Source organism: Patagioenas fasciata, chromosome 3 (assembly GCF_037038585.1).
Source record: "Patagioenas fasciata isolate bPatFas1 chromosome 3, bPatFas1.hap1, whole genome shotgun sequence".
Classification (NCBI taxonomy): Eukaryota; Metazoa; Chordata; class Aves; order Columbiformes; family Columbidae; genus Patagioenas; species Patagioenas fasciata.
Genome location: NC_092522.1, coordinates 100,091,111 through 100,107,956, shown reverse-complemented (window position 1 = coordinate 100,107,956; position 16,846 = coordinate 100,091,111). Strand labels below are relative to the sequence as shown.

Genomic DNA, 16,846 nt, shown 5'->3' with positions numbered 1-16,846 from the left:
CCTTCATCACTTCAAGGTTAGATCTGCAGCAAAGACTTTTAGCCAATCCAGAAGATGAAAATCATGTAGTTGATTAATTAAGGAGTCAGGAGAGCATTTTGTCAGGGAACAAAATCTTAAAAATTCAGGAAAATGTTGCTTTTGAGCTGCAGAGTCCAAAGTAGCCTTGGGGTTATTTTAAAGAGTAGCTTTCATTCAGTGCTATGATGGATTAGTTGCAGCCCACAGATATGCTTGAGCTGAAGCACCCATTATACAAAAGAAAAAATAAAAAGCTTCCCCATGTTTGCAAGACTATACTCCTGTGGAGTGTATTTGTCCAGAATGAAATCTATTGATCTTCAGGTTATGCTGTGAGCATGTTTGGAGCAGGAGAAAGGGATATAACAAAGGCAAGTTGTGCATAGAATTCAGTTCTTTGTGTGTGTGACTTTAGAAATGAAGTGCAAACACTACAACATGATTTTTTAAAAATTCATATTCATCATGAAATGAAAATAATTTTACATTAAAAAGAGTTAAAATTTTCTGAAACAGAAAGCTTTCAATTCCACTGAAAGATAACTATCCTATTTTTATCCTACTGTCTTTTTACTGAATTATTCTTCTAATGATAGTGCCCCATCATTGCAAGCTATTCTGCTGGTACATTTCAGCTTATCCATAAAAAATAATCCTCTCCGCTTTCTAATAATAGCTTATCATAGTAACTTGACAGAAGGACCTCTCTATGCAGTGTAACAATTAGGCTGCTCAAATCATGGAATGACTTAGCAAATGTAGAGTTAAACACATAAATAAGGATAAAATATAAAACATATATATATTCTATAACATCCCTTTCAGACTATGGAGAATAGAGTGTCATTAGCTACCGATAATCCTTGTTCAATTGAAAATGACTGAGGACACTGAACTGGGCCAAAGCATAGAAGATGCATTTTTTCTACTGAAAACTAACATTGGACAATTTTAAGATTCAGCTGGACAGAGTGCTGGGCCATCCTGTCTTGATCATGCTCTTACCAAGAAAGATTGGACCAGATGCTGCTTGTGGTCCCTTCCAACCTGGTATTCTATGGTTTTATGATTCTATTAAATCACAAAGGCCCCCAAACAGAAGAACAAAAGAATATGGGTAACACGGCAGCAGTTTGAATAGACTGGTGAGCCTTGAGGCCAGAAGAAGAAACAAAAAGCTAAACTTTTTGAAGAAAATAGTTGCTTTTTTTTTTTTTATTTTGTTTTGCCTTTTTTGACTATGGGAATATCAAGGGTCAAATAAAGCTAATTAGGAGGATGTTGAAGGAAAAAGATATTCATGTTCCTACAAATAACCTATATTTTCAAAGAGAAAGTGGAGATGTAGATACTGCACACACTCAAGACACCCAAGCAAATCCTATAGGATAGCCAATTTAGAGGAAAGAGATTATATTTGAGTGCTTACTGCTTTGTGTAGAACTGCATTTAATTTATTCCATCTAAAATTAGGGTACATCTGATGAAATATTTGAAGAGCATCATGTATACCATATGTCCCAAGGATGTTAAACGGTGTGGTGTCAAGGTTGGGACTGCAAAATAGGGGGTGCTTAATGACACTTTCCAAAGTGTTTTGGAAGTCTGTTCTAATTCTGGGAACTCAGGCCCACTGAAACATGAGGTGCCATGAAGGACTAATAGGGAGCCATGTGCAAGAAAATGTCAGAGATGCCAAAGCAGGAGACAGCACTGTACCCTACCCAGACTTGGGTCCAGCTGCTGAAATCCATACAAGTCTGATGAGTGTCTGGAGGGAAGGTCTGATCAACACCGTGACACTCGGGCTTCTTAATGGTGAACAAATAGTGGCCACCCTGACTAATAAGATTTCAAGCATGCTGTTGGAGAGCTGCCAGTGACTGCAAATGGAGCAATAGTTCAGCCTAAAGCAGGGCTCAATTTCTTTTTAATTGCTTCTGGCATTCCTGAATATAAAATTCATTGCCAATTCTAGGCTGAGGGGTTTTCATTTCAAGTACTGTCTAATAACAATATTTTATTTGGGAAAGCAGAAGGATCCAACATGTGACCTATGCAGACTCACTTAAGGAGCCAGTGTTGGCCACAGTTCTATAATAGTCTGTAATTGCTATGTGCAGAATTTGATGATAAAGTGCCAAAATAAAAGAAACGTATATTAAAATGAATTCACCATGTGTCCAAGTCAGCTAAATATATTTTCTTAGAGCTGTTCACAAAAAGAATGTTAGCCAAAGTGCGTTAGCCAACCCCTTTGCAAATGATAAAAAGAACATGGAGATAATCCTTTCCCGAAACTGCATGGTTGAATGGAAACAAAGGGAAGAGTTTGTGTTCTATTTCCTCTTAGACTACTCCTAAAATAGTATAAAAACATACTGTCTTAATTCTGGAAAACAAATATCTGGAAATTACATGAAGGTTTATACATCATATTTGTCAAAGCATTCAGAATTTAAGAAAAAGCTTATGGGACATTATAACACAGAAAGAAGTCAAAATGTTGTTAATACTAAAATTATGCTTGGTGTTATTATGAATTGATAACATCAGCATAATATATCAGATTTGAAAATGTTAGTATTAGCTAACTGTAAGTCCTCTGACATATGACCATAGTTTGGAAAAGACCACGTTGTGTGGTCAAATTTGTCTGCTATGAGCACCCGCTTCCTAACATCCCTATTTATTAAGTTTTTTTTCTAAAAGTATACTCTTTTAGCTGTATTGCTTCTTTATATTTGTAACTCCAGAACCTCATAAGTATCTTCTTGAGACTGGGGAACCTGGGAACTCTCTACTGATGCTCAACAAATTTGATAGTCTTGTTGTTTTTCACTACTCTTAGGGAAGCTGTTGAGAGTACCAAGTTCTTTATGCACCAATGGCTTAAGGGGATATGTTCTTTGCGAGACATATCAAAACCTTTTGAGTCTGGGTTCTTTTCAGTTTGTATACATATGTATATATATACATCTATGTATATATATATATATATATTTACACAAATATAGGAAGAATCTGGCAAAACCCAGAAACTGTAGTTTCAGTCTTTTACCTCCTTGCCTCATTGAACAACCGTCTGGGACTGGAACACAGTGCCAAGAAGGAAGGTTTAGGAAAGTTTAACAGTTGTTGAATAAACCCTGCAGCAGACAGAAGAATGCTTGTTGCAGCACACTGATCCTTTACCAGGTGGAGTAATTGTACTGTATGACTGGTGCTGAGTAGGAATGCTGATCTCATCCCAGTCCAATCCCCATGACCACCTGTTTGTTTTTTGTCCATTTCCATCTTTTCAGTAAGATGGTGGCCAGTGATGTGAAAATCATTAATTTGTTCTTAAAGAGATGGTTACTCCAGCTATGAATGATCTCCCTCTGTCCCAAAGCCCATCAAGTGACCAGAGAAGGCAAAGACACTTTACTCCTCTTCTGCTTGGCAGTAAGAGGTTCAGCAGTTGCAGTCCGGCAGCTGATTTATCACCAGGACCACAGACAGATTGATGTTCTCATTCAAGGAGCCTGGAACTCACCCACTTGATAAATTAACAGTATCCCAAACCAGCCCTTCCTCCTTCTTGCTGCTGTGACTGTCAAACAGTTTTAAAGCTTTTCTTTGGCTTGAGAAGCTAAACAGAGTCATGCTTCTTAGGGAAAAGTTCTACAAAGGGCTTTGCCCTGGGTGGAGGAGGGACAGGTTTCCTTTGATGTTTAGCAGCTGGCACTTTCCAGGTGGCTAAACTTCAAAGGCAAGTGTTAGGATCTTCCTCCAACCTGGTCCGTCAGTTCTTTGTAGATAGCTAGGCTCATTTAATGTTTCACTTTACTTGGAATGCTAAATTGGAAGCCATAAACTCCAGATGGCCTTTTAAATATGTACTGTCCTTCTACCTGAAAGGGGCCTGGCTGCCTGCGGAGCATTGATGAGGCAGGTGGCACCTCCTTCTGAGCAGAAAGAATGTACTTTCAGCTCTGACCTCCCGTGATCCCAGTAAGTCACATTACTCCAGTTTGTCCTTAATCTCTCCACCTGTGAGGCATGCATGTCAGTATTTCCCTGGCTGACAGGACTGCTGTGAGGTTGCATTTTTGTGCAATGCAAAAACAATTCTGAGATTGTCAATCAACATACAAACCGATTTATCACTATTAATACAAACCCTGCTCCAGATGGGACATTGGCAAGAGCTAGTAGCTGCAGCTGCTCAGTTAAGTGTTGGTAAACTGGTTTCCTCCAGCATCTTAGAGCAAGTAAGGAGCCAAATGCTGCTTATCTGAATTTTTTGAACCCTGATCCATCGAAGCTGTCAAATGTTAATGGCAATGTCTGTATTTCCTTTGCTGGTGATGACTGTGGGCTGCTAAGCTGTAATTGATACCAACATTTGGTATCACCAAATTACGTTTAATGTTACAAATGTGAACGCATGTTTTCCAGGCACCCGCTGCACATTCTGTTATAATCTAATGATGAAGCTTATGATACAACATTCTTAGAAACACAATACACTCGCACTTGTAAGATGTTTATCTCTAAGCAAGTAACATTCATAAATTGTCTTTTGAAAAAAGATACACAGAAAACTAGAACACAACAGTAGCAAACTCATTCTTGTTAAAGACAAGTCAAAAATAATCTTGAAAATTTCTTAAGTTTAGAGCATTTTACTTAATTAATTCTACTTTTTTTTACTGTAGTTGTAAAAATAAATCACTAGGTATACCTTGAAAACACATTTATTCTGCCACCAAAAAGTAATTTAAGAAATGTCCGTCTTTCCTCCTATTAGTATCCCGTGTGCTATAGTCCCCATTTTCTGTTTAGAGGTGAGAGACTGTGCAATTTACTGAGGGAATTAATTGCAGAATTAAAACAGTTACACAACCTATTTAATATGTTAAAGGTAGGTTGAATAATTGATTAGCTTTTGTTAGATAGTGAAAAGCTCTTTCACTGATTTAATAAAAGCAAAACAAGATTCTTAAGACTTCGTAACTCAAGTAATAATGTAATATGAAAGCAATAGTGTGATATAAGAGATGCTTGAGATAAAAGCATGTTATAATAGAAACGGGATATATATAGAAGTGATTAAAAATCCATCCTGACCATAGAATTATTAGATACGTCTTCCATTATAACCTATTACATTTGAAAAACATGTACATGAATATATGAATGATTTAGTTTAAAGTGATTATGAAATGTATGTATATTTAAATGCATTTTTCCTAATTGAATTCTCTTTCCAGCTGAGGTTTATCCCAAAATGTATCACACATGCTTTTTTCTTGTGACATACATGGCACCACTGTGTCTTATGGTGTTGGCCTATTTGCAGATATTTCGAAAGCTGTGGTGTCGCCAGGTAAGTCACTTAAAACTAGCTCTGTTTGCTTGCTGTTGTGACCATGTGCAGATTCCTATGTACAACTTTCTTCTCTCGATGCTCCATGTTGCCACTTAGGACTTGGAATTTTATATCCAGCACTGTCACCAGCTTCTGTGATACTGCTGGTTTACAGCCACCTTGTATGGGAGCTGAGATGCATTAAAAAATGAAGGCTGTCAGGTTAAATGTAAACCCCTTCTTGCTTAGGGCTATGAAAAGCTTAGAGGGAGAGAAAGAGAGAAAAAGGCAACAGGAAGATTTATTATAAGGATAAGAAAGATCTCTCCCACCATATCTGAAATGCTTACTGAAATACCTTAGGTGACCTTATTTATACTGCTAAAATCTCCTACAGCAGTCAAAATTGAGGACTGACCTTCCCATTTTGTTAGTAGTCTGTATAATTTTTTATTTTGATTTTTCATTCTGTAAAATCAGGTTCATAGCCAGTCTGATCTGAACAAAAGTCAGACTATTATAGAAAGTCCAATTGTCAGAACTGTAAGTCTGGAATTGAAACTGCCTGTTATCAGTAATGTTTCATGTGTATTATGGACAAGTAATTGGCATGATTTCTAAGTTAATATCTGCTTTTTCAAGTTTCAAATTAAAAATACAGGAAAGAAAACAGAAATGCCAAACAAAAACCACAAGCAACCAAGCACACAAAGAACATTCGAGTTAAAGTGGTAAAAATCATGTGAATTTTTTCAGAAACATTTTTACCCCTCCAGTAATTTGAAGTGGTGTCAGCTGGTGAATAATTTTCTGGGTGCAAGCTGTCATCTGTCATGCATCAGTCTATGGTTCCCTCTGCTGTCTTTTGCTTTGTCTGGAATTTAACTACTACGGCTTTAGTCCCTTGCCGTCCCCTTCCCTGTCATTCTGTAAAGGACAATAAACTCATCCTGCTGAAAGCATGATGGAAGATATTCTCTCTCCTGTCCTTTAAAATGGCTCTAAGAATGGCTGACATTTCCATCAAGATACGGGCATGAATCATTTCTCTCTCACCATTGTGTGATACCAGCCAAAGTTGAGGCTGTCCTGGCGAAGCCATAATATCTGCCACGTCAGGAGCATTTTCCATGCAGTTCAAATTGATCATCAGAGAAATCACAAGTAAATTTCTGAATTTAGGTTTCTGAACATACATATGTTAAAAGCAAAAATCAAATCTTAAACTGACAAAACTTCTCTCTTGCAAATAGCTAAAATATAGGGAAAACCAAATCTGCTTTAAGGCATTTTGTTATCACCCATTCATCATAGTAGTGCTTGTTCTCACATCTAATCATATTAAGGTTAAACCAGAGTTGCTGTTGGTCTCACCATTTGTCTTTAAATTATCATTTTTGCTTTTAGTTTCTTACATTTATTAGATTAAATAACAAGACAGTTTGAAGGTAAAATGTAATCTTTATAATTTGAGGGGACTCTTCACCAGCACAAAGGCTTTGCGCAGTTAGTTTTGAAATTAAGTTTAGCCTAACATAGCTCTAAGATGCTCTGCATTGCTGAATCTGTCCTCTAGCACTCAATGACCTTATCACTATATTCCATTTTAACCTTCTCTTCTGTACTTTCTTTACAATCTACCTGGTGTGTCAAACTGTCCATTAATTAAGCAATTTCTTTTAACCTGCATGTGGCTTGAAAATGCTGGTTCATATTCAGAGCGGAAGTTGAATGACTGGAAACCAACCTGGTTTGGGGGGGGAATTTTTCTCCTATTGCATTAGCTGGCACATTTCTTCTTCACAATGTTTCTTCTCCCTGTACATCGTGCATGCTGTCATGGTTAAAATGATCCTTCTTTTTTTCAGTGGCAAAAAGAGAAATACTGCCACAGGCTTAGTGCTATCACTGATGTGAAATTACAAATGTCTCTTTTCCTAGCATAGATGATAGCACTATGTATAAGAGACTGCACCAAGTGGAATTAAGACCATTGCACATCTATTATCTACTGTGATTTGGCTGCAGACATCAGGCATTTTTCTATGTGCAGTGGGTGTGCCATAGTCAGTCATGTAGAGTGAATGAATGTAGTGTTCTAAATGTATTAGTTGATAATAGTTTCAATTAAGAAATCATACTGTTTATCTGAACTTCAGTTAAATATAGTGATCTTATTGCAGGGTACAATGAGCCTTCCAGATATACATGACAGAAAAAAAAAAAAAACCAAAAAAACAACAGCAAACAGTAGAAGCTCTCTATGCCTTACACTTTTTCTAAAGGTTCTTTTTTAGAATGGAGTGTGATGTGCCTGCAGATTTTCAGATGACTAAGACAGATTTACAAGCTATCCTTACTGTACTTTGTGCAACAGCTCTCAAAATTACTGATTGTGCCTTTCAAGCAGATCTTTGAATGTGAGCTTTACACTCTTTGAATTAGTGATTCATCTTTGTAAAGACAAGAACAATCCTGCCACAAATACCAGGGATTTTGAGCAACTTAATTTAATTATTAGCAAGAAAGTAGTGACTAAGAAGGCTATATTCTCTTGCAGAGTTTAAGTTGATTAAAAAATAACTTCTGAACAACTAAATAGGACTGAATGGACTTAGGATAAAAGTGTTGGTACATCATTTGTGTTATCAAGTTTCATACTGTATGCTTTGATTTTCTGATGTCCAAACGCATTGACAGTAAAACCTACTTGTATTAATAACTAGGAACCCTATCCATTTTTATTTTGGCAGCTGGAGTATACCCTTCCAATCTTTGCAAGATATTTTCTCTGGTTGTAAACCCCTTGATAATAATTAGAGGGGATAGAAGAAAAATACATAAGAAAATAGCTACGCAGTTTTCAGTACCCACACAGACACACCTAGTGGGCTTTTAGTGAATTACATACAGATTTTCCACAATTATCTCTACAACTGACTCATTACTGAAAAGCAAATATATGCATCATGCTGGCATGTGTGTACTTGTACATATATAATGTATGTGTGTGCTTACATAAATGTATATTTGCAGATGTTTCTGTATATATGCACACTTCTGTGGTGTTATGCTCCTTAGACGGTACTAGTTCAACTCTGCGAGTATACAGCTCTTCTTCATTTGTTGTTTTTGTTGTTTTGTTTTGTGTGGTTTTGTTGTTGTTTGTTTTGGGTTGTTTTCTGATAAAACTCTTGCTGTATTATTGCTTATTGGTGTTACATTAACAAAGCCCAGGGGTATGGCAGGTAAAAACTGGGGTAAAGACTGTTAAAATAGGGCTCTGTAAAAAGGTTCTCAATACAAACTCCTGAAGATTTATCAATGTAATATATAGTACATTGAGGCTGTACATTGTATACAGTCCCTACCTTTTATCACCTCTTGCTATTGAAGACTGCTTAAATACCAAAAAAACCCTTCTACCTGCACAGATAGGTAAGCCATGTACAAAACCAGTTGTGTCTAACTTTCCTGTAGAAATAGCCATTCACAATTGTGGTCTCAGGTACTGTTTCTCTTCCTCTAAATTGCATCTATCTACCAAGAAACCTGGTCAAAGAATTCTTGAAGTGAATCTGTGGCCTGATCAGGAGGGAGAGGTTTGAGTTTCTCTGCTTCCATCTCCACTTTCTGATCAGTTCTTGCTACAAATATGGTAATTCAGGGTGACTGAAAAGAAAGGAGAACCTTCTTCTTCAAAGTTAGAAGAACAGACTATCAAAGTACCCCGATAAACCAAAATCAGAATGTTTGATAGTGAAGTATCTCAATAGTGTGTGGCAAAGGCAGTAATACACCCCTCAACTAAGAAGGGTTAAATTCCTTGCAACAAGACAGATGTGTCCAGGTATGAAACTGATACTGCAGATTTCAGCTGAATGAGTGGGGATCCTCAGTAGAAGTAAGTGCAAGGGTTTGGTGGTTTTTTTTGCTTCATGTCTGTAGAAACATTAGTGAAAAATGAATGTTATAATGTATCCCTTGTTCTGCTTCATTGATTTCCTGTTCATTACAACAGGACTTTGCCAAAATGTTTCAATAGCTGTAAATCAGGTTTGATGGTGCACAGAAATGCTCAGTTAAGGGCTTGTCTGTGCAAGGAAGTTATTCACAAAAGAAAAAAAAAGAACAGAAAAAGAAAAAGAAAACAAACAAACAAACAACAAAACAAAGCAAAGGAAAAACACCAAAACAAATTACACACAAAAAAAAAAAAAAAAACAAACCACAAAACCCACAGCATAGTAGCTATTCTAGAACAAGTCTGCACACGCATGCTTTTATCTTAGAACAAGTATTTCTATTTTAGCTTACTATTTATGGAAATAAATATTCAAAAATTTAATTCCCTTCTGGTCAACTTGTTTAGATAAGCCCTGATTTTTAAACTGTTAAAATAGACAGTATGAATTTTGCAGATATTTTTAAAAGTGCATAATTTTACACTCATGAGACTAGTCACCCTGCACACAATTCCTTTATGCATGAATAAAACTGTATTTCTACCCAGAAGGTTTTCACAATGTATAGCACTTTAAACATAAATGTCATCGTAATAGAGTGCTCTGAGAAAGTCCTTGCCACCTGTAGTCTTTCACATTTGGCAGCAAGCAGGAAATAATTTTGAAGCACTGAAGCAAATTTGTTTTATTTGACTTTGCTTATGTGAGAGCACAGAAAACAAACACTGAGATTTTTTTTTTCTTTAATACCAAGGTGCTATATCTACTCATTGCAAAATGTCTTTGGCTAACCTAATTCTTGGCAATCTTCCATGATCCCTCTCTATTAATCACTGTATATACACTCACTTTGAAGAGCTTTACAGGGAGATCTACATTTCAGCTGTGATTTCTCTAGATGCTTTTTTGTCATCTAGATTGCAAATTTGGCAATTTTAGGGCACTTACAGCTATGTAGGCTTTAAATCCTAGTTTTCCAATGCTGAAAAGCTGTTTAGTATCTTAAATTAGCAGCATATTAATGGGATAAACTATTCTGCCATACAAGAAAACATTTAAGGTGGAACTTTACAGCAACGTAATTGCAGCAGTAGGGTTGGTAAGTGTGATAGTCTGAAGACACAAGCAAGGTAAGGCATGTGGGAAGTAAAGATATTTTTAATATATCAGCTGCTACAGTTGGATAAAACACAAATTTTTATTCAGTGCTTCAAGTGTGTCTAAAATCAGGTTTGTTTCTTGCAGCTACATCAATTAATTTAATAGAAAATTTCTCCCTGCAAGCTTACATTTTGCATGTTAACATGTCTATTTTTCATACTATAGCAACCCACAGTGCTAGGTTTTGAAAGTGCCCCTTATTTTGTTTTTTTTAGATCCCAGGAACTTCTTCTGTTGTTCAGAAAAAATGGAAGCCTCTGCAGTCCTCAGCACAACCCCGAGGGCTGGGACAATCAACAAAGTCAAAGATTAGCGCTGTGGCAGCTGAAATAAAACAGATTCGTGCAAGAAGGAAAACAGCACGTATGCTAATGGTCGTCCTCCTGGTTTTTGCACTTTGCTATCTACCAATTAGCATCCTCAATGTCTTGAAAAGGTAAAGTTTATCCCAAAATGTAAACACTTGGTAAAGTTTTCTGTCTAAAAACAATTCTGTGTTGGGAGATTCCTCTTATTCTGGCAGATACTTTTGAAGGTTAAGCTTACTTATTTCATGATAAAGAAATGGAAAATAAACATACAGTTTCAAGAAAAAATGTATCTAACCTATGTGTAATATCAAAACTAAAGGCCAGATTCTAGAGCCCTTGTCAGCAAGCTCTTCCTCATGAAAGTGATCTAGCCTATCTTCTCATTAAAACCTGCAATTTACATGGGAATACAGCGTTTGCTGTAAATGCACCTGTGGAAGTGCAGTTACCTAAAGCAGCAACTGAAGATTAACAGGAGAGTGTTGTGTTGTGGCTTGGCCCCCAGGACTCTGAAATGCTGGATTCAAACCCAAGCCCCATCAGATACCCTTTTGAGACCTTAGGCTAACCCTTCCGTTTACCTATGAAGCTCTGTTTTACTTTTTTGCCTTTTTCTGTCCTGTTCATTTGATTCAAAATTGTTTAGACTCTGTTTTTTCATACAGTGTCTGACAAGTAAGGATTTGATATAGTCACTATCTCTTGAGACCTCTGGAATACCAATAAATAATGGCATGTAGCAGAATATTTGAATATCCTAAGAAACAGCCAGCCTTTTGTTGGTGCTTGAGAAACATTTCAGGTTTTAAGGAATGTTTTCAAGATGGATATGAAAGTTTAAATACATCCTACTCAATTCTGACACTTTCTTGAGGCTTGACTTAAGTACTTTTCATCCTCAAGCCCCTTGGAATGCAGTATGTAGAAGCAGATCTAACACCTGTTAACTTTGGTACTTAGCAGTAAGGTCATGCATGTGCATCATTGCAAAGTAAAATACTGTTGTGATACTAAACCACCAAGAAAGGAGCCTGAGGGATGGGGAGAGGACTTTATTAGCTCAAGAAATTGATAAGTGTTAAATCAGCTTTTCCATGATAGTGAAAATAGATCATCAGGGATAAAATGAGACTAGAAGTTGGCAAATCTTTTTATATGATTTCTAATTTTGCCATCTTTCAGGTTTGCTTTTCTTTTTCTGTAGGGTTTTTGGGATGTTTAATCATGCTGATGACAGAGAAACTGTATACGCCTGGTTCACGTTCTCACACTGGCTTGTATATGCAAACAGTGCAGCCAATCCTATTATTTATAACTTCCTCAGTGGTAAGTTACAGTTACCCAGAATTCAAGTGTAATGTATAGTTTGAATGTAATGAGCCATAGCAAATAAGATTAATGACTGTGTAACATCAGCCCAGCTCTTCCAGTGGGAACTAGATCCTCTTCTTGGAACAAGTCACCTGATGTATCCCATTACCTTCAGGCTATCTACCTATAGCTAAACCAAACAGTGCCAGGGCCTGAGTCCAAGTGCTTGAATTTGACTGTCCATGCCATTAATTTGGTAGAGAAGTCCCTGATATGACTTTGGTCTGAAACAATTACCACTCTCCTGACACTGCCTGGGTAATGTTTGGGAGGTAGCAGAGGCCAGGGGCTGCCCCCACTTGGCATTTTATATGCGAGTATCGGGTTTTGGAGGCTGTGAGTCTTTAATAATACTTGCATGACCAGGCTGTGCCAACTAGGTTCAAGGCCGAAGACTCTATCAGAACGCTGTTTAATTACTAGTACAGATTTGTCTTGGTTTATATTTGTCTCATTTGGCCATGCACAGCAGAATTAGGACCTAAACTGGAGGTATTACTGGTAAATACAGGGAGGCAAATTCATCCTCACTACACGTTTTCCCACTGTACATTTTTTGTAGCATTTAGTGTGAAGATGATCTAAACAATTTCCTCTGAGCCCCAATAGTGGCTGTTGAACACTTTCAATCTTCTTTTAAAATGCTGAAATTCAAATTATCCATTAGTTCATTTAAGACTACTTATTCACTTGTTTTTGTTAGATATGCTATTAATCAACAGACTATCCACAACATGATTTCATAAATCATTCTAGTTTGTCCGTTCTGTCTAGCCAAGAATAATTTAGGTTTCATATCATACCTCACATATCATCTTACAAAGGTTTTATTTTTTCCATCTTTCTCCAAGACATTGAAATTGTGATTTCCTACTTCTGCATTAGAAGAACATCTGGGTGTTTGGGATTAATTTTGGTTTAGGTAGCTGCTTTTTTTCTAATCTATAAAGTTTGAAACGCGGTTTATAGTACAATTTTTTCATGAGTCTGTTTTTGTGGTTGACAGGGAAATTTAGAGAAGAATTTAAAGCAGCATTTTCTTGTTGCATCTTTGGCATTCGCAGTCACCATGATGAACGGCTCACCAGAGGTCGTGCCAGTACAGAGAGTCGGAAATCCTTGACCACCCAGATCAGCAATTTTGATAACATTTCAAAACTTTCAGAACACGTTGTGCTGAACAACATCAACACACTGCCAGCAAATGGTACTGCACCTGTTACCCATTGGTAGTATTCTTGCACCTATGTCTTTCGATGCTGTGGAAGTAAAATTTAATTGTTCATACAACAATATTTGAATCTGAGCACAATGCAATGAGAGAGAAGTGTTCACCATTAGGAACTGACTGTAAGAAAAAAAAACTTAGAATAAATATTTTCTAGAATAAGCTACACATTTGGTTATATATTGATGAAGCAAAATTTCATCTCATTTATTTCAAAAGTTGAGTGGCTATTGGGAAGGGAGTAAGGTTATTTTATATAAATATTTTCTTTGGATTTCTACTTCCTTTAGACTCCTAAGTCTACATATACATGAAAGCATGAAAATTCTCCCTGAAGTTACAATGTGTTTATAAACACCTATATTCTACTCAGAGCTAATTCTCTGAAGTTGTGGTCTATTTTATACCAAATACTATAACAAAAATGGGGTGTACAGATTGTACTACCTGAATGTCCTTGACTATTTCAAATTATCTGCTTACCATGCATTCTGGTGTGAGTTGGGCTGATCAAATAAGAAATTCACATTAGTTTCTTTTCTCACAATTTTGGTTCTTTTTTCTGTTGGGTGGGTTATTGTGTGTATTCAGGAACAACTGGGAAGCCACTCTTGATTTTTCTCCAATATAGGTTGATAAAAAAAATGAACACAAACTAACATGAAAGACAGAAGTTGTTCAAGCTTTCCCAGTTCTGGGTGAATGCTGAAATGATTGTGCAACTCCATTGCTTGTGAGAAATGGCATATAATTTATTGTTTTATATTTATCATTACATTATATTAATATGTTATATCCCAATGGGACTTTGCAAGGGACTGAAAGTACAGAATTAATCTGTCCTCTCCTTGGGTTATGAAAACTGGTTGTCTGGAAGTTATCTCAGACACTAGGACTATATAAGCTGCTTATTCATAACAGAGAAACTGGTATCTCTAAAGACAGCTAATCTGTTCCTAAAATATATACCCCAAAAGAATTAAATAAATTATCTCTGAAGAAGCCTGTTCTTTTCACTTACTACAGAAGATATGAATTAATCTTGCTCTTCTCCAGCAGTGTTGCCCTGTATAGCTCAAGCAAGATCCAGCCATGAAATCCAGATGACAGTGTGGCTGTAGATTATGTTTTACTCTATTATTTGTTGCCATTCTCTTCTCCCTGCCTTATGGCATTGGGGTGGACTAGATGATCTTCGTAAGTCTTTTCCAATCCAAACCATTCCATGACTCTGTGATTGACCTGTACACAGGAAGCTGTAGTGCTCCACTGGTCAGAGTGCCATCTGGGTAAGGAACCACAGGGCAATTTTCCAAATAGTGCATATTGAATAAGCAGTAGAAAACAGTGAAAATATTTAAAAGTAAGAAGATCAAGGTTTATGCATCAGAAAACCACTTAGACTCCAGTCAGGAAGTCGTCACTTAAAATTTGCAAGTGCAATTTGGAACAGTTTCTGGCAGAACATAGACCATTACCTGCATGGTGTTCAGAGAATGACAATCACAGGGTGAGCCAGTCAACTACCTGCTACAAACAGTAAAATAATCTTAAAAGCTCTGATTTATCTTACAGGTATCCCAGCTACACTCAGCCCATTGAAATCAGTAGAACTGCATCTCCACATACCAGGGATGAATATGACTTCAAATTTAGATGAAGCTGTGAGGGTTTCTGCAGAAGACACTGGCAACACAGAGAATGCAGAATGGGACAAATTCGTCCCTAGCATAACTAAACTTACCTCGATGGAGTTACAGCAAGGATGACTTTGGCTCAATACATGTAAAACCATCAGAGAATGGCACATGCTTCTAGCCGTTACACACTACAACTGGACAAAGCGATTCCTTCAAAATGACTGCCTCTCCTATTTTTTCTCAGTCTTACAGAAACCTACTTACCTCAGAATGAGCTAAAGAACATGTCTTTACAAGTCTTTTTAAAGATAGGATTGTATAATACTTTGTAAATACTGTAGATATTTATTTTTATATATTTTAGATGCTGTGGAATGTTCTAAAATGTAACATATAGAGAGCTCTAAGTATTTGAAAGAAGTCTTAAACATCATTTATTTATATCCTGTTTCTATAAATGAGTGAATTATTTACAAGGAATGCTTACTTATGCACTTACTTTGCACCTTTTTGCTAGTTCACTTGTAGTAATTCTCTGTTCATTATGCAACTTTCAGTTCAGACTGATCTGGGGAGAATCCAGCACAGACGTGCTGGATTTTTTCTAAGCACAGATGTGCTACTAAGATGTGAACCCAAAGTGCTGCAAGTCACACATTTTCATAAGATTACACTAAATAGCCAATTTTTTTTTTTTTTCAGACTCGAGTGCCTAAAAAGTAAGTAATTAAAAACAAACTACATGATGCTCAAAGGTGCTATAAGTTTAAAATTCCTACTCAGGCCAATAGGAATAACAAGTGTCAGCACCCCTGAAGGACCAGACCTATTAACTTCTTTGGCTCATTTTAGTGCATAATGTCTGCAAGTGTTGCTCTGGAAGATCTCTGAGGATCTTTAAAATATAAAAAAATTGTTATCTTGCTTACTTTTATGATTTCTCTCTCAGCTGCCATTTAATACTAATGATACAAACAACAGATTTATATGCCCAGAAAATGTTGACTTTTCAACAACTAAAATAAAATGTTTCTCTCTGGAAATTATAGAGGTGATATTATCTCATTGGACCAGCAGATCAAATACTCATCCTTTTCCATTTATGGGATAAGCTCCCTGGCCTGGGGCTTCATACCATGTGTTGCAATTTTTCTTCTTAAAGAACAAACATGATGCATCCCTAGAGACTTAGGATACGAGGGGAATGTGGCCTCTTGGTTAGAAAGAGACTGATCTATCAGAACCTGAGCTACAATCTCCCTGTGACATTATTCTTGCATCTCAATTTAGACTTTTCAAAGCAAAGGGTAACATGGGAGGGAAGATTTAGTTTTCAGTAAAAAGCATTTGACATATAAAGAAGATATTCTCACACATTCAAATGTTTCTGAAAAGCCAATTATTCATAGACAAGGTATTATTTGATTAACTTATGTAAATATTTTTTTCTAGGTTTTACCTACTGTTGTGAGATGTACTGTCTACCAGGACAGCTATGGTTTTATGAAGTGTTTTATCACTTTACGCTTTAGCCTTTCCCAACAATTGTTTTACTTGACATTGTTGCAATTACTCCTAGTTTACACTAGTGTAAAGTCAGAGAAAAAAAAAAGCATTTGTTTGTATATTAAAGTTTTCTATTAAAAGATAAAAAGGAGAATATTCTTTTTTCTATTGAAACAAAAAAAAGATAAATACCTAAATGAAAAGGATGTTTAAATATCAAATAAAATCATAGGAATTCCTATATTCCTATGCATAAGCTTAACTTTTGAGTATAACTATTATTTCAT

The 16,846-nt window shown here is 36.4% G+C and overlaps 1 protein-coding gene across 1 annotated transcript in view; it reads left to right on the top strand.

Annotated features, from left to right (window-relative positions):
* HCRTR2 (hypocretin receptor 2) overlaps positions 1 to 16,645 on the top strand; it is a 36,378-nt gene extending 19,733 nt beyond the window's left edge. Inside the window, exons 5-9 of the mRNA XM_065835530.2 lie at positions 5,280 to 5,395; positions 10,719 to 10,939; positions 12,019 to 12,140; positions 13,192 to 13,392; positions 14,989 to 16,645. Of these exons, the coding sequence (XP_065691602.1) occupies positions 5,280 to 5,395; positions 10,719 to 10,939; positions 12,019 to 12,140; positions 13,192 to 13,392; positions 14,989 to 15,182 (854 nt within the window). The 3' untranslated portion in view covers positions 15,183 to 16,645. The remainder of the gene's footprint in view (positions 1 to 5,279; positions 5,396 to 10,718; positions 10,940 to 12,018; positions 12,141 to 13,191; positions 13,393 to 14,988) is intronic.
* Positions 16,646 to 16,846: the final 201 nt, after the last annotated feature.